At 45.2% G+C, this 25,393-nt stretch overlaps 1 protein-coding gene across 2 annotated transcripts in view; it reads left to right on the top strand.

The window, feature by feature from the left end:
* LOC115100705 (serine/threonine-protein phosphatase 5) overlaps window positions 1-25,393 on the top strand; it is a 62,826-nt gene that overhangs the window by 27,260 nt on the left and 10,173 nt on the right. For both annotated transcript variants that reach the window (XM_029619433.1, XM_029619432.1), the window contains exons 5-11: window positions 8,305-8,370; window positions 9,309-9,407; window positions 10,169-10,274; window positions 11,035-11,177; window positions 11,687-11,774; window positions 19,228-19,268; window positions 21,042-21,220. In XM_029619433.1, the coding sequence (XP_029475293.1) occupies window positions 8,305-8,370; window positions 9,309-9,407; window positions 10,169-10,274; window positions 11,035-11,177; window positions 11,687-11,774; window positions 19,228-19,268; window positions 21,042-21,220 (722 nt within the window). The remainder of the gene's footprint in view (window positions 1-8,304; window positions 8,371-9,308; window positions 9,408-10,168; window positions 10,275-11,034; window positions 11,178-11,686; window positions 11,775-19,227; window positions 19,269-21,041; window positions 21,221-25,393) is intronic.

Consider the following 25,393-nt stretch of genomic DNA (forward strand, 5'->3'; position numbering starts at 1 on the left):
GACAAAGTTTGGACCCAACTACGATGGTGGCTACAAGAAGGCCATCTGAGCCAGGGAGTGAGACTATTCTCACCAACCTGGATCCTGCTTACCACGGACGCCAGCCTACGAGGATGGGGAGCACACTGCCAGGAGCTAACCGCCCAGGGGCAATGGAACAAAGAAGAGTTGGGATGGAACATCAATCGCCTAGAAGCCCGGGCAGACTAGCCTGCCTACGGTTCGGTCACAGACTGAGACAAATCAGTCAGAGTAATGTCAGACAACGCCACAACAGTGGCCTGCATAAACCATCAGGGAGGAACCAGAAGCCAACAGGTGTCTCCGGAAATAGACCCCCTAATGTCATGGGCAGAAGCGAACCTTCAAGAGATCTCGGCCATCCACATCACAGGGAAAGACAACATTGCTGCGGATTACCTCAGCAGAGAAAGTCTAGACTCAGGAGAATGGAGGTTGTCGAATACTGCATTCCAATTGATAGTAAACCATTGGGGAACACCAACCATGGACCTCTTGGCAATCCGGTCCAACGCCCAAGTGCCCAGCTTCGTCAGCCGCAGGCAGGAACCTCATTCCTAGGGAATCGATGCCTTGGTACAGACCTGGCCCCAGGAAACTCTATTATGCACCTTCCCACCGTGGCCCCTGTTGGGCGCAATCATCCACAGGATAGAACACCACAAGGGACCAGTACTTCTAGTGGCCCCAGACTGGCCAAGAAGACCGTGGTACGCAGACCTGTGAAGGCTGCTGACCGGGAGCCCCCTCCCACTACCGCCACACAGACCTGCTCCAACAAGGGCTGATCATCCACTAGGATCCAGCTCAATTCTCTTATGACCTGGCCATTGAGAGGACTTGCCTGAGGAAGAGCGGATACTCGGGGGCAGTAATTGACACTCTGCTCCGAGCATGCAAGTTCTCCACATCCCTAATATACATAAGAATTTGGAGAATATTCGAAGCCTGGTGTGAGGAACACGACATCGTTCCACGCTCAGTCAAAATTCCCACGATTTTGGAATTCCTGCAGAGCGGCCTACAGAAGGGATTGTCTCTCAACTCCATCAAGGTACAGGTGGCAGCATTGTCATGCTATGGAACTCGAGTGAGAGCGGCAGCCTAACCTCTCTCCTGGATGTCTCCCGCTTTCTGAAAGGAGTCGAGCAGATCCAACCACCCCTAAAGTGGCCGGAGCCTCTTTGGAACCTCAACCTGGTCCTAGATTTCTTAGCAGGAGCCTCCGTCAGACTTCTTTGCGGCCTGTCTCTCCGACTATTAACATTGAAGAAAGCCTTCCTGGTGGCAGTCTGTTCGGCCCGTTGTATCTCCGAGCTACAAGCACTGTCCTGCCGGGAGCCGTTCCTCAGACTCACTCCGGGAACCATCCAGTTACGCACGATCCCGTCCTTCCTCCCCAAAGTGGCTTCTCACTTTCATCTCAACCAAACCATCGCCAGATGAGCATAAGAATTCGGAAGAGTCTCGCAGTCTATGCCACCTCTACGTCGGCAGACTCCTAGTCCGATACCTGGAAAGATCAGAATCCGTACGAAAGACGGACCACCTATTCGTCCTTCACAGCGGGAAGAAACAAGGGGAAGCGGCCTCGCGAGCAACCATAGCCCGCTGGATCAAAGATTTCATCAAGGCAGCCTACGTAGAAGCAGGCAAGCCACTGCCTTTACAAGTCAAGGCCCATTCCACTGGAGCCCTGGCAGTGTCCTGGGCGGAAACCAAGATGCTGTCACCCGCCGAGATCTGTCGGGCGGCAACATGGTCCTCCATCCACACCTTCTCCAGGTTTTACCATTTGATGTTCAGGCTCGAGAAAACACAGCATTTGCAAGGGCAGTACTAAGTGGGCCACAGGCAGCCTCCCACCCAGTTCGGGAGTAGCTTTTATACATCCCATTGGTCCTGAGTCCATCTGCTACACGCTAGGAAATGGAGAAATTACTTACTTGATAATTTCGTTTTCCTTAGTGTAGACAGATGGACTCAGCATCCCACCCACGGCTGCCATTATTCATGGAATTCATGAGTGACATCCCCGAAAGCGAGTGTTTCACGGGTAAGCCATGCTTTCCTCAAACTAGGGCACCCATCCTACCGGTTGTCGACGTTTCTCGGTTGAGGGCACTGGTGATCTCCAGCTATAACCAATTCAACCAGTTCAAATTAATCAAGTTAACCAAGTTATTCAAATTATTCAGTCATGCATATATCCATAATTGCTTTTCGAGGAGAATACTTCCTGCAGGGGTATATGTACTAGGGCTGACGTCAGATTGAAATCTGATCCGTCTCCAACTGCTATCAGGAGTACACTATACCCATTGGTCCTGAGTCCATCTGTCTACAGTATGAAAAACAAAATTATCAGGTAAGTAATTTCTCCAATTTAAAATAATTATATACCACAAAATCCACATTGTCTGTCTCTATCAACAAATTCCACAGCTTGATTGTGCATTGAGTGAAAAAATAGTTTCTGCTACCTGTTAGTTTCATGGAGTAGCCCCTGGTCTTGGTACTGTTTGAAAGGGTAAATAACTTCTCCCTTTTTTCTATTCTACCCCACTCATGATTTTATAAACATTTCTTCTCTGTCTTCTCCAGGCTGAGTAAGTTAGGGCTTTTCAACTTTTCTTCATAATGGGCCCGTTCCATCCCCTTTATCACTTTAGCCTTTCTCTGCACCTTTTCTAGCTTTATCTTTTTTTGGAAATGAGGTGGCCCGAAATGCACATAGTATTGAAGGGGCAGTTTTATTTGGAAATATATTAACCACGTCTCCTACACGGCAGTGTACAGAAATCCCCCCCCCCCCAACAAAATGCAACACATCAAAAACACAAATATTAATAAAATGTAAAAATACATGAATAAAAAGCCGTGCTTTACATTGCTTTTGGAAGGTGTCCAGATCATTTATCATTAGCATTCTAAAAGAGTAAGGCAGAGAGTTCTATAATGAGGGACCCAAACAAGAAAAAGGCCTTTTCCTTGTTGCCATTAGATTAATATTCCCTAGGACCCTTGATAATCTGAGAAGAACGAAGAGGTCTAACAGGAGAGTATATGCAAACACAGTCTGAGGGATAAGTAGGAATGGAATCATGAAGAATACAAAACATCAAAAACAATATTTTGAAGTTAATTCACTGAGCTATGGGAAGCCAATGAAAACTTTTCAAAACTGGTCATTCTTTTTGGTCTTAGTAATTTAAGCAAGCTGAAGAATTTTGAATAAATTGAAGCTTTTGCAATCGACACTTAGGAAGCTCTGCAAGCAAGAAGTTGCAATAGTCAATATGCATTTAAATCAGAGATTGAACTAAGGTACATAGATCTGATTCATATGAGTAGAGATGGAGATATTGAATGTTCCATGATTGGAAGAAACAGGCCTTAACTAAAGAAGAAATGTGCTTCTGTATGCTTAATTGGGAGTCTAAATAAACTCTCAAGATTTTAAATTCAGCCTTTGCAGAAATAATCTGAATTTGGGGGCAGTCAAAGCACAAATGCGAGCATTTGAATTGGAGAAAATCAGTTTTGTCATGATTTAAATTTTAATTTACTGGCTGCTAACCATTGCTCAACTTTAGAAAGACAGTTATTTAATTTGGGGTAGATTTTCAAAGGGTTACGCGCGTAAACCCTGAAAACCTACCCCTGTGCGCGCCGAGCTTATTTTGCATAGGCTCGGCGGCGCACGCAAGCCCTGGGACGCGCGTATGTCTCAGGGCTTCGAAAAAGGAGCGGTCTGGGGGTGGGGCCCAGTGCTCCGGCACAGCGCGCTGGCAGCCGGCCGGCGCGTGCAAGTTACTTCTGCCAGAGGCAGGCGTAACTCGACGAAATAAGGTGAGGGGGGATTTAGGTAGGGCTGGGGGGTGGGTTAGATAGGGGAAGGGAGGGAAAGGTGGGGGGGACCAAAAAAAAATTTCCCTCCAAGGCTGCTTCGAAATCCAAGTGCACGCGCGCCGACCCCGGATTTTATAACATGCGCGTGGCAGTGCGCGTATGTTATAAAATCGGATGTACATTTGTGCGCACCAGGTGCGCATAAATTTTAAAATCGGCCCCTTTAAGTATAGTGGCTTCTTTGCTTACGCCTAACGAGCCGTAAATTTGAATATAGTTGAGCATACATAGTGTAAAGAAAACCCATATTAACAACTAGTGGCAAGAGGTGATATGTATATGTTAAAGGAGACAAAGAACATTTTGGGTTTTACCTGCTAATTTTCATTACTGTAGTACCACAAATCAATCCAAACTCCTGGGTTTTGCCCTCCTGCCAGCAGATGGAGACAGAGAAAGTTTTACTGATACTGTACATAACCCAGTGTGCCACCTGCAGTCCCTCAGTATTGACCTGTACCCAAGCCAAGAAGACAGCAACAACCATAAACGTCTAAATAAATTCCCATTGCTCCAATAAGCCAGAAGAAGGTGAAGTTGCCCAAAAAGACAATGGAAAACGTGTTTCCCAAATTGAACATAAGCAGTCAGCATTGAAAACCTTCAATAACTCCTCGCTATATACAAAGCAACAGTACGAGCGGTGGACTCTTGAACGTCAAGACTCTTTACTTTAGGCAGAAAAGAAGGCACCAGGCATAAAGATACCCCGAATCGGACATCTGAAGGAAGGGATCTCAACACAACAGTACCTGGAGTTCCAAAATTCTTCTAGCTAAACAAATAGCTACCAAGAAAACCCCTTTAAGACTCAAGTCCTTAAATGAAGCCCTCTTTAGTGGTTCAAATTGAGCCTCATACGTTGCTGCAGGTGAGTAGTTAGTTATTGTTTACTGTTTGGGAAGTTCTTCCTTCATTCTGATTCCTTGTTCTTCTGGAACTCCACTTCTGCTATGGATAACGTGCAAGTTAGAAAATAAAGATAAATAGATATGCAGGGTTCTAAGGGTCGGAGCTAAGAGGGGAGAAGGGAGGCTATTAAACTAAGTGGGTTTGGAAGTCCTATTCATTTTCTGGGTTAACTGGGAAACCTGGTAATGGTGATGGCGTGCATGTATTTTAAAATCTCCCCACTTATGGGGTAGAAACAGCATTTGCGCTCATAGGTGGGCATCCACTTAGAATTGCATGCATATGTGCATGCAGTCAGGTTATTTTACAACATGCATGCATATCTTTATTTATTTTTAATTTTTATATACCGACATTCTTGTATAAATTACAAATCATACCGGTTCATATTAAAATAGGAGATGCAGGAAAAAAAGTTACCTTTGTCAAATACATTTAACATTAATAACAATGAAAATTGTTAACAAGGGATAACAACTATGAAAAAAGAGAGAGGTAAACAAAAGTGGAAGAAACATAGAAGTTAAAAAGAAAAAAAAACGAAAAAAGGTAGCACCAAGGGGTGCACAATGGGGAGTACTCCTTTGTCGCGCCCCTTCGGCGCGCGACGCCAGGTGGAATGGCGCCGTTTACCGGCTCGATGCTGGGCTGGATGACATCACAAGGGGGCGGGTCTCATGCTCACTGTTTTTCTTCATAGCAATCTCCATTCACATTTTAAAGCTGATTGTTTTTTCATTTTTTTGAGTTTTTCTCTTCAGTGAAGCAAAAGTGCCTGGTGCTGGTGAGCAGCCCCCTCCGCCTCGGTGCCAGGTGGAATGGTGCCGTTTACCGGCTCGAAGCTGGGCTGGATGACATATGCGCATATGTGTTAAAATGGCCACGTCCCTGGGTGTGGGTTGACGAATGTGCACCTGTTTAAAAGTTACCATCTAAGGGTGTACATATTCAAAGTGTTAGAAAAGGCAGGATTAGGTCCCAAATTTCTAAAGTGGTGGTTACCAATGTATTCCTCACGCAAAGCTTGCATTAAAGTAAATGGTAATTATTGTCATATATTTGACTTTGGAAGAGGGATGAGATGAGGATGCCCATTTATCATCTCTATTATTTGCTCTGATCATGGAGCCTTTTTTGGGGAGACTTTGACAAAATGGGAATATACATGGCATTGCGATAGTGCAGACCCAGTTCAAGATATCACTATTCACAGATGGTTCATGATCGTAAGGAGGATATCCCTTAATATCATTACCAGTAGTGGTTAAAGAATTGAAGGTGTTTGGAAGGATGTCTGGATTCAAAGTCAACATGGGGAAGTGAGAGTTGTTAAATTTAACCCTAGATGAGCTGCATTTCCTTTTAAATGAGTCAAAGGGAGCATCCACTATCTGGGGTCCAGATAGGGGCAGACTGGCGACAATTGTTCCAGTTCAGTTATCACCCCTTAATGGATAAAGCTACAGAAGAGATGGAATTGATCCCTTCAGCAGTTTTCTTTGTTAGCACAAATAGCAACGATAAAGATGACAGTCTTACGTAGATGGATCTACTGCTTTCAAACCCTTCCTATTGAACTGCCAGACAGGTTCCTGAAGCTACTAGACGAGAGTGTTTCATTATAAAAGGCCTCCAAGGGTAACGCAGAGGGAGCAGGGTGAGCTCACTGACCCCGACTTTGCTTTTCACGTGACCTGATAAGGTACCAAATAGCTGGTGCTTTCTCTGACTTTGAAGCTATGTGTTGTAAAACAAAATATACACAAATGTTTGCTTCCTAAATTGTATATAATGCTGTTTCCTCCTGAAAGGAAGAAAGCTAAATAAAAGGTTGACTGGGAAACAGATTGGAAGAAACTATTGATGATATGATGTGGGATGTATATTTCCTGGCAGCAGCTAAAAGTTCAGTCTCATCCACAATAGTGGAAAGAACTATAAAATCTTGTATAGATGGTATTTTACCCCCACATAAGATTCCTAAGAGATGCCCAGCATACCTTTCCAAGTGTTGGCAACATTGCGGTCAAAAAGGAATATATTATATCTTGTGGACTTGCTCAAGAATTGCAAGTTATTGGAAGGATATAGCTGAGATGGTTAAGGACAATCTTTCTACAAGTTTCTTGAGACCTTTCTGTTATGAAATTATTGGAACAATTGGCAGGTGAAGTTAAAATCCCTGGTAAATCATCTGTTCTGCACAACATGGTGTGAAGTCGCAGCTCACTGGAAGAATCCGTTGGTGCTAGCTCAATGAACACTAATACATAGGACATGGTCCTTACATTGGATATGCTATTTAACTGCAATTCACAGAGCGAGAATGCAACATCATTTCTTAGGTGGTACAAACAACAAAACTGAATTCACTAATACAAATAACGCTAAGTCAATTCAGCAAGTATTATCGGTCGCTGTAAAGGGATGGGGAGGGATAAAATGGAAAACCATCCATGGAAGTATGCAAATATGATTATGTATGCTGTTAGGTTTCTTTATTCTGTACTGCATCTTGTGGTTAATAAAAATTTAACAGAAAAAAAAGGGAACTACAGACTTAAAGGCCATCCGCTTTACACCCAAAATCTATATCTCTTCTGATACAGTTCAGCTAATAAGGCTTCCTGTGAAGACCATTATCTATGGCTTGTACAATCCCTGTAGTGACTTAAAGGCCAGGCAGAAGACTTTAAAACGCAGTCTGTATTCTGTCAGTACCTAATGCACCCTTTCCAAAATTGGAGTCATTCTGTTACAAACTCCTGCATTAATTTGGGCCACTAAGTTCTGAACCATTTGTAGGCTATGAATGTATTTGCTTGCAAGACAGATCAGTAATACATTGCAGTAGTCTAATCTACTTATTACAAATGCATACATTAGTTTAATCAGATTAATCAATTCCAGAAAAAGGCATAGTTGGTGAATTTGTCTAAACTGAAGAAACTTGAACAAGCAGTAGCATGAATTTGTGCTCTCATCAGTCATGACCCCCAGATTTCTCACTTGACTTAACTTCCACCAGAACCTCATCAACTAAAATAACAGTACATAGATTGAGGGTAAAAGGAATGCCCACCCTTAATAACTAATTTTTTATCAAATTTAATTTTAACCTGCCTCTCCCCATCCAAACAGTCACTGCTGTCAAACAAGCTTACAGATTATGCTGTGCCTCTGAGCACGTTTTCCCAAGGGAGCACATAACTGTATATTGTCGGCATAGAGCAGATATTTGATACTAATGCATGTAAATAAATATTAAATAACACTGGAGAGCTAATTGAACTCTGGGGTACTCTCCAAGCTATAGTCTGAGGGTCAAATTAAATATCACCTAACATCAGGCTTGCCTCTTTGCCTACCCTGGAACATCATATTTCTGACTCCCTTCTGTGTGCTCTTCATTGCTGCTTGCTGCCTGTACTCATTCTTCCTTTTACTGTCCTTGGGCAGATTTTGGTGCAGGTGAAAGACGTCCTATCCAGGCTCCCCAGTCTCGTGGAGATCCTATTAAAAGAGGTGGGTATTTCTGTACAGTATAAGTTGCTGGTGATGGTGCTATATGTGCTTTTCAGAGAGATGAACTCATTTGATTCTTGGATCCCATCCAGGCATTCTTTTCTTTCTGCACTGTTTACAGGCTTTTGTAAAATTACTAGCCTTATTATATGGGTAAAAGTCCATCACAGGGCCTCTATGAATAGTTTTATCTGCAGTAAGCAGAGGCATTCCAGGGGATCTGGTTGGGGGAGGGCTTTGTATGCATACTTTTTTTTTTTTCTCTAAAAAAAACCAAACCCTTGCACAAATTAGCAGGTATCAGTGTATACAAGTAGTTTTCCTGGGATAATTTTCAAAGGGAAAGTATACACATACTTTAATTTGAAAATGAGTGTAAAGTCCAGGGGTAAAAACTACTTGTTTGACTTACACTAATGCAGGCAGTTTTAAAATTACTCCCAGAGTGTGGGTTTTATCTGCTAATTTTAAATAATCACTTCTGCAGATAAAGCACTGTTGTACTTGCAAAAATGGCTTTTAAAATGATCCCCTTGGCATCTGGGGAAAGATTCATGATTTTATTTCTACCAAGCAAGCCAAGATCCCCTCTCCTCCCTGCCTTCTGTCTTCAGTACTGGGGTCTGCAGCTTATGAGTTTTTATGACATATTGTGAAGCATTTCCCTTTATATACTATCAGTACTGGGCTCTCCCACTTCCCCTCTTATGTTCTCGTTGCTGCTTGTGCCCCATTTGCTGTGTTACCACTATGGGTCCCTCGCGCACTCTTTCTGTCATCTTGCTGATCGTTTGTTGGTGGTTTGTTATCTTTGCTGCAGTTCTTTATCCCATTCTTTTTTTTTTCCTTTTCCTTTCCATTTCTCTGCTGTTCCTTCATGGTCTTTCCTCTCCTCCTCCTGTTGCCTCTCCCTCTCCTGTGTTCTCTCTTTCTTTCAGACAGAGAAAATTACCATCTGCGGAGATACACATGGCCAGTTTTATGATTTATTGAATATATTTGACTTGAACGGGCTGCCGTCAGAAACTAATCCATATGTATCCTTTCCTATGGGTGGTGCCTGTTGGCAGTTTCCTCCCATGGCACCTACATTCAGTGGTGTCTGTTTTCTCTTTGGTAATAGTGTAGCTGAATTTTAGTAAGATGATCATGTCAACTGTCACATCTATAGCCAGAAGGGACTATATTGGAGGCCATGGTGCAACTGGGAGACAACCAGCCCACAGCCGGGAGGTCTAGAGGAAGCCGGAAGTTAGGTGGATTGAAGGTCCTAATGAGGAAGACTGACTGTTGGGGGATTGAGTGAGACCAACAATCAAGAGGCAGATGGAGCTGACAGTTGAGGGAGTGAGTACGACTGGGAGAGGGGCAAAAGGAGGCTTATGGCTTTGGGAGTCTGGGAAACCAAGTGGCTGGGGGAACTGATATTTAGAGGAGTGAACTAGGCCAGTAGTAGAGGAGGGATGGAAGACTTTTATAGTTGAGTGAGTGAGGGGAATAGAAAGAAGGTGGCAGTTGAGGGAGGGGAAAGATGAGCAGTCTGGTCAGGAGGAAGAATGGGACTGGCAGTTGGGATCCAGGGAGTAAACAATGCTAACAGTCAGGGCCAAGAAGAGGCTAATGAGTGAGTAAGACAGTTGATGAGACTGTGTTCAGGGCTGAGGGGAGGCTGATGGCAGGGAAGGAAGTGAGTAAGCCAGGACTGGAGTTAGCAAAACCAGATGGAAGGGGGATGCTGGCTGATATTGGCTGTATATTGTTTCCAGGGCTGCAGGCCTTTTCCTGAAGTGCCTTTCAGATATTTAATGGTGATTTTGTAGACCGTGGATCCTTCTCTGTGGAGGTGATATTAACACTTTTTGGATTTAAGCTGCTATATCCTGACCACTTCCATCTCCTTAGAGGTATGTGACTTTGCTTTTTGTATCCTGTCATCCTTTTTTTTTTTTTTCCTGTTGTCTGCCTCTTTGCTGCTTCTTACTCTGCTCTCATCAGGGAGCCATCACACAGAGCCTTCCACCTTGCTCCTTCCCCTCCAGTTTTCTGAGAGACCATCATGTATAACTTCCTTAATACAGATCAAGCTTTGCATTTCTCACCTCTCTCTCTGAGAGTGGCTGGTGCACACCAGGACCTGTCTTTCTCAATGCAGGAGGTAGAACTAGGAAGGGAACCTGTTTTTGAATTAAATAATTCTTTCTGTCCCATAATTTTCCCTTTTTAGCAAAAGCTTTTGGCAAGGGGCCATGGACCACAAACCCAGTTCCCATGCAGCCTAGGTCTGGTCAATAGATGTGGCTATTGTACAATTTCTGAAACTTCCTCCCGGCTGCTGTGAACAGTGCTGCTGCAGTATCCCCAACCAACCTGGGAATCCCAGTCCTTCTGTTGAAAAGCATGTAATACCCAGAGTATAAGCACGGAGCTGGGCTTGTCTATTGTCATGTAAACTCTTCACAAATAGGATTTCCTATGCTGGATCCCAATGCTATGTTAATTGCAAGTTCTATTCGATTGTAAGCTGTTCTGATGCCGCTGTTCATTTACATTTATTGTAATCCACCTTGGGAAAAGGCAGAATATTAAATACCCATAAATAAGTAAATGATAAATAAACAATAGTGGTGATATTGTTCATTGACTTCATGCATTTCATCTCTCCAGGAAACCATGAAACAGATAACATGAATCAGATTTATGGCTTTGAAGGGGAAGTGAAGGCCAAATACACAGCCCAGATGTTTGAGCTGTTCAGCGAGGTGTTCCAGTGGCTTCCATTGACGCAATGCATCAACGGGAAAATACTGGTAAGGAGTCAGTGGCAGGATGGAATTAGAGTGGTGAGGGAAGCAGCAGTGGGACAGGGCCAGGGGTGGGAGGAGAAGGCTGGAGCTGAGTTGAGCAGCAGCAGGGCAGGGCTGGGAATAAGGGGACGAGGATTGTGGTGGAATGGGCACAGGAGGAGGGCAGCAGCAGCAGGTTGGGTAGTGTGCTATTTACCTCCATTCAGAATGAATACTAAAATGTTTCAGTGCTTTTCATTACCCAGCAGATAGAAAGAAAGCTGCCATTAATCTGTGCTCCTGCAACAGTCATCCTCTCTCATTGCTGTGATGATGCTCACAGCCTGCTGATCCCAACAGGCATGAGACCAGCCTCAACTCTCCCAGAGAAGTGACTTATTTTTCCTTCCAGCAGATTGAGTATACACAGCTGGAAGGCATAGATGTTTCACATCCCCAAACACATGGAGGAACTGGCAATAAATCTCTCCCCATGCTCTCAGCCTGGATCCTAACCCTTCTTTCCTTCACAGATTATGCACGGGGGCCTTTTCAGTGAGGATGGGGTCACCTTAGATGATATTCGCAAGATTGACAGGAACAGACAACCACCTGACTCGGGTGTGTATGTGAAAGGTCCCTTCCTGAAATTAATTTCTGAAAATGAGTAGACCTGCAATGCTTCTAAATTCTACTAGTCTGTCCCAAATTTATTAAACAACTGTAGCTGCTGTTTTTGATATTCCTTCCCCCTTGTAACCTCCTCCATCTCAGCACCCACCGATGTTGTCCATGCTTGCACCCACATCCATGTATACTCTGGAATGTTATTCATCCACTATGGATATGAAGTCTTTGCAATATGAGTTAGTCAGATTCTGGCATATGTTTGTTACATGACAGTTGTTCTAAGGAATAGAGAAGCAATTGAAAATGTAAAATCTACCATTTTTCCCAGCACTGACATCAGGCTTATTGGTCTATAGTTTCCAAGATCACCTTTTGGAGCCCTTAATAAAAATTATTCCCTGTCCAGACTCCTGGGTTTGCCTCCCCTCCAGCAGATGGAAACAGAAAGTTTTATTGATACTGCCACACAACACAAAGTGCCACCTGCAGTCTCTCAGTATTTCTCTGTCTCCAGCAGATGGTGGAGGTACAAAGCCTACAATCTGAGATTATATATATATATATATATACATATATATATATATATATATATATATATATATATATATATATATATATATATATATATATACACATATTTATTTATTTATTTATTTATTTATTTATTTATTTATTTATTTATAGTATTTCTATACCGGAAGTTCCTGTATAATATACATATCACCCCGGTTTACAAAGAACAGGAACTGTCGCTTCATTTAGCGGTTTACATTGAACGGATTAATCAAATTTACAAATTAGTCTAAATTGCTAAACATATAAGAAAACAGTTAAAAAATAACAGTTAAAAAAACAGTTATAAAATTAACATGCAAGTTAATATATATATATATATATATATATATATATATATATATATATATATATATATATATATATATATAAATAATAATATATATAATCTCAGACTGCGGGCTTTGTACCTCCACCATCTGCTGTTCTTAGGTCCTGGTGGGGCCATCCCCCCTGCTTTGAGACTGACGAGCAGGGGTGGGGATCCTTTATTGCTTGGTCCTTCATCGTCAGACAGGGTAGAAAACTGGGGTTTCCAATTCCCTCACCCTAAAGGACATTCAGAGCCTGCTGTCAATCTTCTTTCAAGGGAAGTGTTTAATTTTCTTTGAGTGCCTGTTTTAAAGTTTAAAAAAAAAAAAAAAAAGTTAAAAGGAAGTGTGAAAAAGAAAAGGGGGGGGGGTTGCCTTGGGATGGCAAGCTTTACCCCGATTCTTCCTAACAGGTGATTGGGAGGCTCTGCTTCTATTTCTCCGTTCTTCCGGCGGCTTTTAGGTTGTTGCGGCTCAGTGCCACATTTTCATGTTGCTCAATTTGTGGAGACTTGCGATGGCCAATGCTCCTGGTGTCTCTCTGATGGAGAGGCCACTTCAGGGATGGTGGCAGTGACTTTGGCCAGGCACTGAAAGCCTGGGAGGCTCTCTCCAGCGAGGCAGCCTGTGGACGACCCCTTCCCACTAAGTGTGGGAACGGCAGCCAGTTTGTCCACATTTTCAGCTGCCTTGTGAGCCCAGGAGAGGGATTTCCCTTCTCCTTTATCTCTGGTGGTTCAGACCTCCAGGGGAGGTCAAGATACCTCCCCCTCCCCCCCCCATATCACGCAGGAGGCGAGGAAGATTCCCTGGAGGACTCGGGTGCATCTTCTACCTTTTCATCTAACTTTGTTCTCCTATTGCATAAAGCTTATAAGGCCAGGAAAGCTGCGGGTTGTCTTAGAGCTATTCAGGGGGCTTCGGTGCGCCCAAGGCCGGCAAGAGGGCCAGACCCTCCCAGGCTGCCGGGGCCTCAGCACTCACTACCGCCGTGGAGAGTTCCGAGGCTTCAGAAGTGGAGGATCGTGGGCGCAAGGCCCACTGGCTGTTCCACAAGGAGGAGCTGGATCCCCTGATACCCTCTGATCTGGAAGAACTGGGTATAAAGATCCTGTGAGAGAAATCGGGGCTGGAAGAAGTGGACCTTGTCATGGCTGGCCTCCGGGGTCCAACAAGGTCTTTTCCATATCACCAGTTGGCAGCACGTTGGTGTATAGGGAGTGGGATATTCCTGAGACAGGCCTCTGAAAGTTAGCAGAGCCATGGATAAGTTGTATCCTTTGCCAGAAGATACGCTTGAGCTCCTGAAGGTCCCAAAGGTGGATGCATCTGTTTTGGTGATTACTAAGAAGATGACTATTCCAGTTGCAGGTTCTACAGCCCTGAAAGACCTTCAGGATAGAGAGTTGGAAGTACACCTCAAGAAGATTTTTGAGGTATCTGCCCTTGGAATTTGAGCAGCTGAATGTTGCAGTTTCATGTTAAGGGCGGGCTTGCGCTGGGTTCAGCAGTTGCAAGCAGACAGATCCTTGTCTAATTCTGAGACACAGCAGGCTGGAAGCTGTGGTGGCCTATGGCGCTGATGTGTTATATGATCTCGTTAGGACCTACTCTAGGACAATGATGATGACTGTTTCAGTCCGGAGGCTCCTCTGGTTTAGTAATTGGTCGGCTGACGTTTCATCCAAGTCTCGATTGGGAGCCTTGCCTTTCAAGGGGAAATTGCTCTTTGGTTGGGATTTTTAGGAGATGATCAAGTTTCTTGGAGAAAACAAGGTTCATAAATTGCCTGAAGATAAGCCGAAAGGGAAAAGGTCCTTTCCTTTTCATTCCTGCTTCAGAGGAAACAGGCGGTTTCAGCCTGTCAGAGCGTCAGGAGGTACCCAGAGATAGTCCTCATGAAAGCAACAGTCTTGGAATCAGTCCTTTCAAGGACGAAGACCAGGAAGAGATGGCTCCTCACAGGGTGGTGGTGGAGCAAAGTCTGCCCAATGATGTGAGATTGTTCCACTCCTCTGTGCCAATGATAGGGGGCCGGTTGGCTCTGTTCTATGAGGAGTGGGCCAGGATCACGTCAGATCAGTGGGTCTTAAGTGTGATTTAAAACAAGGTTATGCTTTAGAATTTGCTCTGCCACTAGGAGATTTGTTCTTGATCTCTCTGAGGAAAAGAAATTGGTAGTGCGGGAAACTGCTTGTCTTTGCATGCTGGGGGCCATTGTTCCCATCCCCCTGGAGGAACAGGGGAAATGCCACTATTCCATTTATTTCATAGTTCCCAAGAAGGAGGGCATGTTCTGTCTAGTCCTCGATTTAAAAAAGGTGAACATGGCTTTAAAGGTTCCTATGTTTCGAATGGAGACTCTGTGATTGCCTCAGTGCACAAGGTGTCTCTGAATTTGACCGAAGCGTACTTACACATAGGAATCCAACCCAATCATCAAATATATCTAAGATTCATGGTTCTGGGTCAACATTTTCAGTTTTGTACTCTGCCCTTTGGTCTGGCAATGGTGCCTAGGACCTTCACCAAGGTGATGGTCGGTCGTGGTGGCTGCAGTCCTTTGGAGGGACGGGGTCTTGGTTCACCCCTATCTGGATGACTGACTGATTCGAGCAAAGTCAGAAATCCTTTGCCGGGCGGCAGTGGACTTGGTCCTTCAGCATCTGCAGTCGTTGGGATGGATAATCAATCTGTCAAGAGTCATCTTTTTCCTTCCCAGATTTTGGAATTCCTGGGGGCATGTTTCGATACCAAGGCGGGGAAGGTATTCCTCACTGAAGAGTGGATTTCCAAATTGCAAGCTCAAGTTTGTGGATTGTTGAGGAAGCAAGTACCCAAGGTCTGGGACTATTTGAAAGTTCTCTGATCTATGGCTTCCACCTTGGAGTTGGTTCCATGGGCATTTGCTCATATAAGGCCTCTTCAGTTGGCTTTACTACCCCACTGGGACCCGTTGTCGGAGCAGTTTCAGCTACCACTTTCACTTACGGAGTTTGCCAGGTCCCTTCTCTCATAGTGGCTCTTCCCAGACAAGTTGAGACGAGGTGTGGACCTAGATATCCCGGTCTGGATAATCGTTGCCACCAATGCCAGTCTCTCCAGATTGGGAGCAGTTTGTCAGGACCAGTCCGTTCAGGGGCAGTGGTTGGTGGAGGAAGCCTTGTGGTCCATGAATTGCTTGGAGACGAGAGCCATACTTTTAGCTCTACATGTGTTTCTGTCCCTGGTGCAGGGGAAGCCGGTGAGAGTTTTGTCGGACAGTGTGACAAAGGTGGCTTACATCCAACTGAGAGGGTGACCCAAGAGTCGGGCAATGGCTTAGGAAGCCTGGGATCTAATCAGCTGGGCAGAGCAACATCCAGTGCTGTTAGCCTCTCACATAGTGGGCACGGAAGTGAATTTTCTGAGCCGACAAAAGCTGGACCCTGGAGAATGGTAGCTATGAGAGGCAGCAATGTGCCTTATCTGTCACAGAGGGACACGCCGTGCATGGATCTAATGGCGACTTCCCACAATGCCAAGGCCCGTGGTTTCTTCAGTCGAATAAGGGAACGAGGAGCAGAAGGGGTAGATGCCTTAGTCTTGCCTTGGCCGACGAACGTCCTTCTGTATGTGTTTCCCGCTTAGCCACTGGTGGGCAAGGTCTTGTGACACATAGAGGTCCTTCCAGGCAATGTGATCCTCGTCGAGCCAGAGTGGCCATGGCACCTGTGGTTTGCAGACTTGATCATCCTACCAGTGCTTGGGCCATTGTGGCTAGCTTATCTACTGAATCTTCTGCATCAAGGCCCATTATTTTCAGATCAGGTGGCTCGCTTTTGTCTAGCTGCTTGGCTTTTGAAAAGGGAGCGATTTGAGGAATAAGGGTTATTTGGAAGGGGTCATTGCTACTCTTGCAATCTAGGAAGACTTCCACCTCTTTGGCGTATGTGAGAGTACAGAGAGTCTTTGAGGCCTGGTGTTCGGAGCAAGGGGTGCCTCCCATGCAAACCTCAGTGGCACATATTCTGGCCTTCTTGCATAAGGGTTTAACCTTTAATTCCATCAGGGTTCAGGTGGCGGCTTTGGGCTGTCTTAGAGGTGTAAGGTTCGAGGAGCATCTTTAGCTGCACATCCAGATGTGCATTTTCTGCGGGGAGCAAAGCATTTGCGTCCTCTGGTTTGGAAGCCTTGTCCTTCCTGGAGCCTTAACATAGTCCTTAAGAACATGTGTGCGGCTCTGTTTGAACCTCTGAAACGAGCTACTGTGAAAGATCTCACTTTTGAAGGTGGCTTTCTTGTTGGCAGTTTGTTCGGCTCGCCGGATCTTGGAACTTCAGGCCTTGTTGTATAAGGAGCCTTTTTAAGATTTTCAGATTCAGAAGTCTCCTTGAGGGGACGGTGCCTCCTTCTCTGCCAAAGATGGTGTAGTCATTCCACTTAAATCAGTCAGTGGAGCTCCCGTCCTTCCAAGTTTGGATCTACTACGACGGCGCCTCGGGCAAAAAATTTGCAATGTTTGGATGTAAAGCGTGCATTGTTGCAGTACCCGTAGGTCACAAACAAGCTTGCACTTGTCAGAACATCTTTTTGTGCTATGGTGTGGTACAAAAAATGGTCATAAGGCGTCAAGAGCCACAATTGCACGGCTGTTAGCTCCGCATATTTCTGTCAGTGTCACCCTGACCTGAGGGGCTATGGACTCCTCTACCCAATTTTCGGGTGGCCGCCTGGGCCAAGTGTCAGCAAGTTCATCACCGCAACAAATCTATAGGGCGGCTACTTGGAAATCATGCACACTTTCGCCAGGGCATTACCGTTTGGATGTCAGGTCTGGCCTTTGGTGAGAGTGTATTCAAGTGGGACTCTCGCAGACCCACTCCATTAGGGCAAGCTTTGGTACATCCCAGGAGTCTGGATTGATTTGTGTATGTACAGGGAAAAGAAAATTGGTTTCTTACATGCTAATTTTCATTCCTGTAGTACCACAGATCAGTCCAGATACCATCCACTGAGGAAAGGGAGATTTGGAGACTCCATGTAATCGTTTTTGTGATTACTCTGAGAATGGCATTGGTTTGGTTAATTTTACGCAGGGTTTGAGTGGGTGTGGTAACTGTTCTAGATTTCCACTTCCCACTGCTCATTCAGGGGATGTTGAATTATGATGAAATTTGTTTGCATTTTTGCTTGGGTACAGATCAATACTGAGAGACTGCAGGTTGGCACCTTGTGCTATGTGGGCAGGTTAGTAAAACTTTCTCTATCTACATCTTGTGAAGGGGAGGCAAAACCCAGGAGTCTGGACTGCTCTGTGGTACTACAGGAACAATAATTAGCGGGCAAGAACCAATTTTCCTTAGTTTGGCCACCCTTCAGTCCTTCGGGTATGTTGGCTGTTCTATATAACTAGTAATAGGGTTTGTAAATTCATGTTTGAGTCCTTTCAGGACTCTGGGGTGGATACCATCCAGTCTTGGTGATGTGATACTCTTTGTTTTGGTCAGTTTGATCAGTTGCATCCTCCGTTATAATAGAAAATTTGTTTAGTTAGTTGCTCAGAATCACCATCAAAGAATGTTTCCATGTAAGTATATTCCCAATATCCTCCTCTGTAAAGACAAAAGCAAAGAACTCATTCAGGTTTTTTTTTTTCTGTTTCCTTGGGTGGCACAACACGAGATATCTGTGGCTTTTGCTAGCGGACAGAATCACGCTGGTTCCTTTCATACTCCAAACCAGTCTAGACAAGTAGGTTTTGCATCCCTACCAGCAGATGGAGGCAGAGAATAAAAACTTTTCAGGCACTGCTATACAAAGAGTGCCACCTGCAGTCCCTTAGTATTTCTCTCTCCAGCAAATGGTAGAGGTGTGAACCTGCAGTCTGGGGGGGGGAGGGGGAAGAGAAGATCAAAAGACAGGAGAATCAAAGAGGTGCTCCTTGAGGTATTAGGTTCCTTTGTGGGCCATCCCTCAGGTAGAGCCGGGGGAGCTACCTGGCTGTCAGTTTTTTAGGTGTGCCAGGCTAGATGCTTGGTCCAGTCCTGTTTAAGGAGGGTTTTCAGGGACAAGCCTTTACACTTGTCCTTCCTGTGAACATCCCTTTTACCCCTCTGTCATCTAGTAAACCAATTGACTCCCTCACAGACTTTTGGCTTTGAATGTACTTTGAAAAAGTAACTCTCTAGCAGGTCCTATAGGGTGATTGCAATCTGCCATTGTTATGTTGCTTGCCTTTCTAATTTTTTGCTAGCATTTCATTATTGTCCTCACTATCAAGATACTCTGAATTCCCATTTCACTGCAGATAATGGTGTAATTGCTGTCACTTCTGCTTCCTTAATCACCGAGTGCATGAGAGGGTGCTACTCTGATGAAATTCTGATAGTGAATCCCTCAATGGGAAAGTAAATACTTCATTGAGTTTCAGGGAAAAGTGCAGTGCATCAGTTTTTTTGCTTTTGGATGTCAGCATTGGTGGATGACACTTATCTCAGGCCTCCTATCACATTTGATCCTCCTGCATGTTGGTATTTGGGTCTAAAACTTGAATTCAAATATGCTTTTCTCGTTGACAGGTCTAATGTGTGATTTACTCTGGTCTGACCCACAACCACAGGTACATTTCTCTCAAACATATTTATTCAAAGCCCATTGTTCATGGTACAAGGCACAGCACCCCAGTTCTGCAAGAGTTAGAGCTGCTTTTACTGTCTCCACCCTGAGGACTCCACCCCCCTGATTCCAGGAGTGGGTAATGGGATTATATTAGAAATATGTATCTTAAACATCCTGGATCATTCCACTCCTACCCTTCAGGGAGGGAGAGAGGATCTGGGCCACAAGTACTAGAGTATACCTGTGGGTAGGAAATCTGATGTGAGAATGCATAGCTCTGTATCTCTCCCATGTCCTCTCTGAAGAAACCAGCAGGCATAGTGATTAAAGAGAAGCATGTTTTTCTTTTGGAAATTTATCTCCTTATGTCCTTACCCTCGGCACGTCATAAAATATACAATAACCATTATTTATAAGGAACAGACTGGAGGTAATCAGTTTTCACCTTGTACAGAGGATGTCTTACAACAGATTTCAACTGGAGTTACTCAGGGTTTAGAGGACTTACCAGGCAGCTGCTCGGTAGAGATGTGGAGTTTTTTTATTTGTGGGTTTGTTTTTTTCTTTTTTAGGTGGCTAAGGCTTTATGCCTTTTTTTTTCTTCTTGATAATTACAGTTTGGAGGGGTGGAGGAGGGAGAAGATGACGGGACTTGAATGGATTTCCATTTAGTTTGTTCTGCATTATGAGTCATTGTTCATGATTTATAAACTCGAAAATTGTCATGACAAACCTAAGTCCCTCATCTCTGCCACCTCCCCCAAACAGAAATCCTGAGGTGCCCACACTTAGGAGCACAAGAAGCGACAATTTACACAGGTAACTTTAGGTGAGAAATTTACTGGCAGACACTTAGCTGAATAAGTCCCACTGAGTATACTCGCCTAAAATTACCCAGAGAAATTTAGGCCACAGTGTTTTTTGGAGTAGATGCCAAAGAGTCTTTTTCAAAACTTTAATTGGTGGAGACGTATAAGATAAATTAAAATTGCCCAATTTTAATATATCTTATACGTCTCCAATTAAAGTTTTGAAAAAGTCTCTTGGGCATCTACTCTTTGTTGTTATCCTCACGGCGTTGTTTGCCTACCTTGCTGTTTTCTAGACTTATCCTCATAAATTTAGTTGAATAACGTTGAATATTGGCACCATCTGGTTAAAATTAATCCCTGCTTCCAGAACATCACCTACTGTCCCTATGTTTAACAGGCTCAAATTAAACAAATGTTGTTCAGACAAACCCCTTTAAATATAGACCTCTGAATTTCTAATTATAAAATCCACTTTGAAAGGAAGGACTTCCTACTTGGAGAGCACTGAAATTATGGAACCTTGTGCCACCTGGAGTGGATACAGCACTAAATAGCGTCCTTAGAAAATGAGAGTAAAAGCATTGGGAGGGGGTCATGATGGAATTAGGCTTCAGGGATTCCCAGTCACTTAATTTAGGATCAGGAAGGAATTTTCTTCACTTCTGTAGAATTGGGTACTGATATGCTGGATTTTCATGTGTAGACTAGAGAGAGATTACTGCTGAAGAATGGATTTGGACATCTGGTGTTCTTTCAAATTAAATGCCAGCGTGACCCCAGATGGGGATCAGAAAGATCTCCCCCCCCCCACCCCCCCCTTGGAATTGGCAGCTAACCAGTTGCTGTTGTCAGAGCTGATGTGGTTATGTCATTCTGATCTGACTAATCTTTTTTTTTCTTTCTACCACATCCTTTACTCCCTGCCCTTCCCCCCCCCCCCCCCCCCCTCCCCGCGACTTCAGAATGGGCGCTCAGTCAGCAAGCGGGGTGTCAGCTGTCAGTTCGGCCCTGATGTCACCAAATCCTTCCTAGAACAAAACCACCTAGATTACATTATCCGCAGCCACGAAGTGAAGCCAGAGGGATATGAGGTCACGCACGATGGGAAATGTGTCACGGTCTTCTCAGCTCCAAACTACTGGTGGGTATTTCCCTTAGGCAGATGGGAGGGGCCAGGCAAGCAGGCACATAAGAGTTTGTGGCCCAGGTAAAGGGAGAAGCCTTTGACTCAAATCACATATGGTATAAATGTTGGGGTTCTTTTTGACTCTCCTTTGTTTGCCGGTATAAATGAAAACCACCTTTACCTCAGGCATGTAGGATAAAAGAGGAGCTGTCTATATAGGTTTATGTAACAGGGGAGGTATTAAGGGAGTCAATGAGCATCCCTTCTGTTGCTGCTGCTGCTGCTATAAGGAGGCAACCAAAAAAGGTTAGGAGCCAGAAAATTGTTTTTTAATTTATCTTGCTTTGGGGGGGGGGGGGGGTTGGGAGGGGTGAGAGGATTGCTGCTACTTTATTTTTACTTTTCTTTACACACTTTCCATATTTGTCATCTTCCAGTCACCATCCTTATCTCTTCTTTTTGTTTCCACTCTCCCCCCCCCCGCACACTAGTATAGGGTCATAGCAACCCAGAGCAGCTTTGAGTGCGAGTGTGTCAGCAATTCTCTGACTGAGCCCTGACAAACAGTACCTTCTCGGTCCAGGCCTCATTAGCAGTGCCTTCTGGGCCTGGTCCTCACTCCTGACATCTTATTTAGTTTAAAAATGTATAGACTGCACCCTCCTATGATCTGAGCAGCTTCCATAAATACATTCATAAAAATACACTGAAAACATTAACATGCTATAAAATAAAAATAACACAAATATGTGGTATTTGGCACAGGTCACACCCCTGACATTGGTGGCATGGCTTGTCCATCTGGCCTGGGCAGTAGGTGCCCGGGTTTCTTCCAGCCTTGGTCTGGCATCTCTGAAAGAAGCCACACAGCGCTGAGGGCTTCCCTTGAGAGAGGGAAGCCCTCTCTCAAGGGAAGCCCACAGACCCAGGAAGAAAGCAATGTGCAGCAGAGTCAGCACAGTGTGATTTATTGCCATTCCTCGTTGCTCCATGGGTGAGAGCAATAAGGCAGGATGAGATTTCAAAACACTTTAAGCAAGAATTAAATTTTTATTTTTTGACTTGACAATTTCCTCCTGCATCTTCCTTAATCTACCATTTGTGCCCCCTCCTGGTCTTGCCATCAAGCTTTGTAACCTAAACAGGTTCCAAAATTAGTAAGGCTGTTGACCAAAACATCATGCTGCTTTATGCTTGAAAAGATTATAACCATTGCCACCCAGTACAGGTTACCCCAGCCACCTTGGAAGCTTAATTAAGTAGTACTGTTGATATTAGAGTTGTAACAGCGGCTATTCTCTGTACGTACCAGGATCAGTCCAGATTGCTGGGTTATGCCTCCCTTCCAGCAGATGGAGTCAGAGAGAAACTGAAAAGGCACCTCCCATATACCCTGGTGTGCCACCTGCGATCCCTCAGTATTTCTCTGATTCCAGCAGATTGAGAGGCATAGTCTGCGGTCCTGGTTCTGTCTAAATTTCCTGGGATTTGTTCCCGACAGGTTTGCTTTCTCACAAACAAACAACCTTTGACTAAATCAAAGGTTGTTTGTGGTTAGTTTAGTTACTACAAAAAAAAAAAAAAATATATCTCTATGACCCTTGGCAGTGAAGAGAGCAGCTAACTACAGGCAGGCAAGGCAGGGCATTGCCCTACAGCCATTTTCCCGGAGACTTGATTCACTAGCCCAGTGAGGTGAGGGGGAAAACTTACCGGTGGGCCAGTCACTCTCCCCCTCTTACGACAGATCAGAGACGCCAGAATTCCTCTGCTTTGCTGCCTTACTTAGCCTGGCTGTCCACTGAAGGCTGAGTTTAAAAAAAAAAAAAAAAGTTTATTTTATACGCGGCCAATTCCTTACTCAGCTGTCGCCTGCCCAGATTCTTCCGGGTGCTGGAGGGGGTGGAGACTTCACCCGGCTGCTTCGCGCGCTCATCGTTGCCGCTTGGGAAAGTGTGTGCCGCTTGTGGGGAGCTGGGGACCCGGCTCTCCCGCGAAGGCCTCTGTTCCCGGTGTACTCCTGGGGGCGAGGGGCCTTTGCGGCGCTCAGATTCGGCACGGGGGGGGGGGGCATACGGTGTCTGCGCGGTCGGCAGTCAGCTGGGAGGCAGAGGCCTGGCTCGCTCCTGATCAGCGCAGGAGCGGCGGCCATCTTGCCTCCAGCAGACGGAGACTCTGATTTGTCTGAGGAGGGAGAGGATCTCCCTCCTCTATCTCCGCCGGCCCTCGGCCCACAACGACCACACGGTCTCTAATCTTCTTCCGCCCCTGCCTCCGGGGGGGGGGGGGGGGGGCCTTAAAGCGACAGCATCCGTTTTCTTCACAATTCGTATTGCTTTTACATAAGGCATACATGGAAGCTGAGACTGATTGGGAATCCCAGTCTCCTACCCAGGCTAAACTTTTTAGGGCTTCCACGGACCAGGGGAGGCCTGAACCTCGCACTGCTCGGCCTGATCCGGGGGATGGACTGTCTGGCCCTCTTATTATGGCAGATTCGGAGATTCAGGATCCCTCCACCCATGATGTGGGTGATGAGGTACAAAATGCCATCCCGGTGGAGGGGGATGATCTGCAGGTTCTCCGTTTGTTCCGCAGAGAGGAACTGGATCCTTTAATCTCCCTTGTACTTCAGGAACTGGAGATCCCCATCCCACAAGAGGTGCCGGATACTTCTCCAGGGAATTCGGTTTTGGCAGGGCTTCGGGCTCCACCCCAAACTTTTCCTTTCCATCCGAAGCTTTTCCAGCTCGTGACCCGTGAATGAGGAGACCCCTGAGGCCTCCTTGAGAGTTATCAGGGCCATGGAAAAACTTTACCCGCTTCCTAATGAATCGCTCAACCTGCTTAAGATTCCTAAGGTAGATTCGGCGTTCACGGCCATAGCCAAGCATACTACTATCCCTGTGACAGGAGGGACAGCACTCAAGGACTTCCAGGATAGGAAGCTGGAAGTGTTGCTTAAGCGGATTTTTGAAGTGTCCGCCTTAGGGGTGCGGACTGCAGTATATAGCAGCCTTATGCAAAGGGCTACTCACCGTTGAGTTCAACAGATGCTCACGGCCCAGGATCTTCCTCCGGGGGGAAGTCTAGCAGGCAAACTGAATGGAATCAGCGGTAGCCTATACGACTGATGCCTTGTATGATCTCCTTCGTACTTTGGCACACACTATGTCTTCGGTGATGTCTGCCAGGTGACTTCTATGGCTCCGTAACTGGTCGACAGATGCCTCTTCCAAGTCTCAGTTGGGTTCCTTTCCTTTTAGGGGTAAATTGTTATTTGGAGACGAGCTCGAGCAACTCATAAAGACCTTGGGGGACAACAAGGTTTACAAGCTACCGGAAGACAAACCCAGGTCAGCCTGCTCACCCAGTACCTATAGGGGCCATCTTCGGGGACAGCGCCATTTCCGGTCAGGTAGGGGTTCCTCTTCTTGTAATCCTAGGCAGTCGGCTACCAGAGCGTAATCATGGGCGTATTCCTTTCGGGGCAGACTGCCTCAGTGTGCTGGAGCCTCCCATACCTTCGCCCACAACAATAAATCTCCCCAATGAAGGGGCGCTAGCCCATTCCTCAGTTCCAAGGATCGGGAGTAGACTCTCACGATTTCAAGAGGAATGGGTCAAGATTACCTCAGACCCACTGGGTTCTAGATGATATAAATCGCAGTTACGCTTTGGATTTTGCTCGACCCCTGCGGGATCTCTTCCTGGAATCGCCCTGTGGGCCCCAGCAGAAGCAACAGGTTGTTCTCCAAACATTGTCTCGGTTGAAGGCTCTAGGAGCCATTGTTTCGGTTCCCGGAGCCAAACACCGGACCGGTCGCTACTCCATTTATTTCGTAGTACCCAAAAAGGAGGGCTCCTTCCGGCCGATCTTGGACTTCAAGCAGGTCAAGAGGGCGTTGCGAGTGCCTCTGTTTCGAATGGGCGCTATCCGGGTTTTTTTTTTTCCTGTTCTGAATAAAAAAAACAAAACAAAAAAAACTTTTTTCTTCTTTTGATTTTGCATCAATTAATTTTCACACCATGTCAGAAAAGGCCAGCAATTTAAAGTTTTGGCCCAAGTGCAAACACAGACAATCAAGTCTGCTTAAGATATTTAGGAAGGAAATATGACTCAACTCTTTGTAGCATTAATTCTGCAGTCTTGGAGTAAAATAATGCAAGATAAGTTTTGGACTAGTC

Source organism: Rhinatrema bivittatum, chromosome 11 (genome assembly GCF_901001135.1).
Source record: "Rhinatrema bivittatum chromosome 11, aRhiBiv1.1, whole genome shotgun sequence".
Lineage (NCBI taxonomy): Eukaryota > Metazoa > Chordata > Amphibia > Gymnophiona > Rhinatrematidae > Rhinatrema > Rhinatrema bivittatum.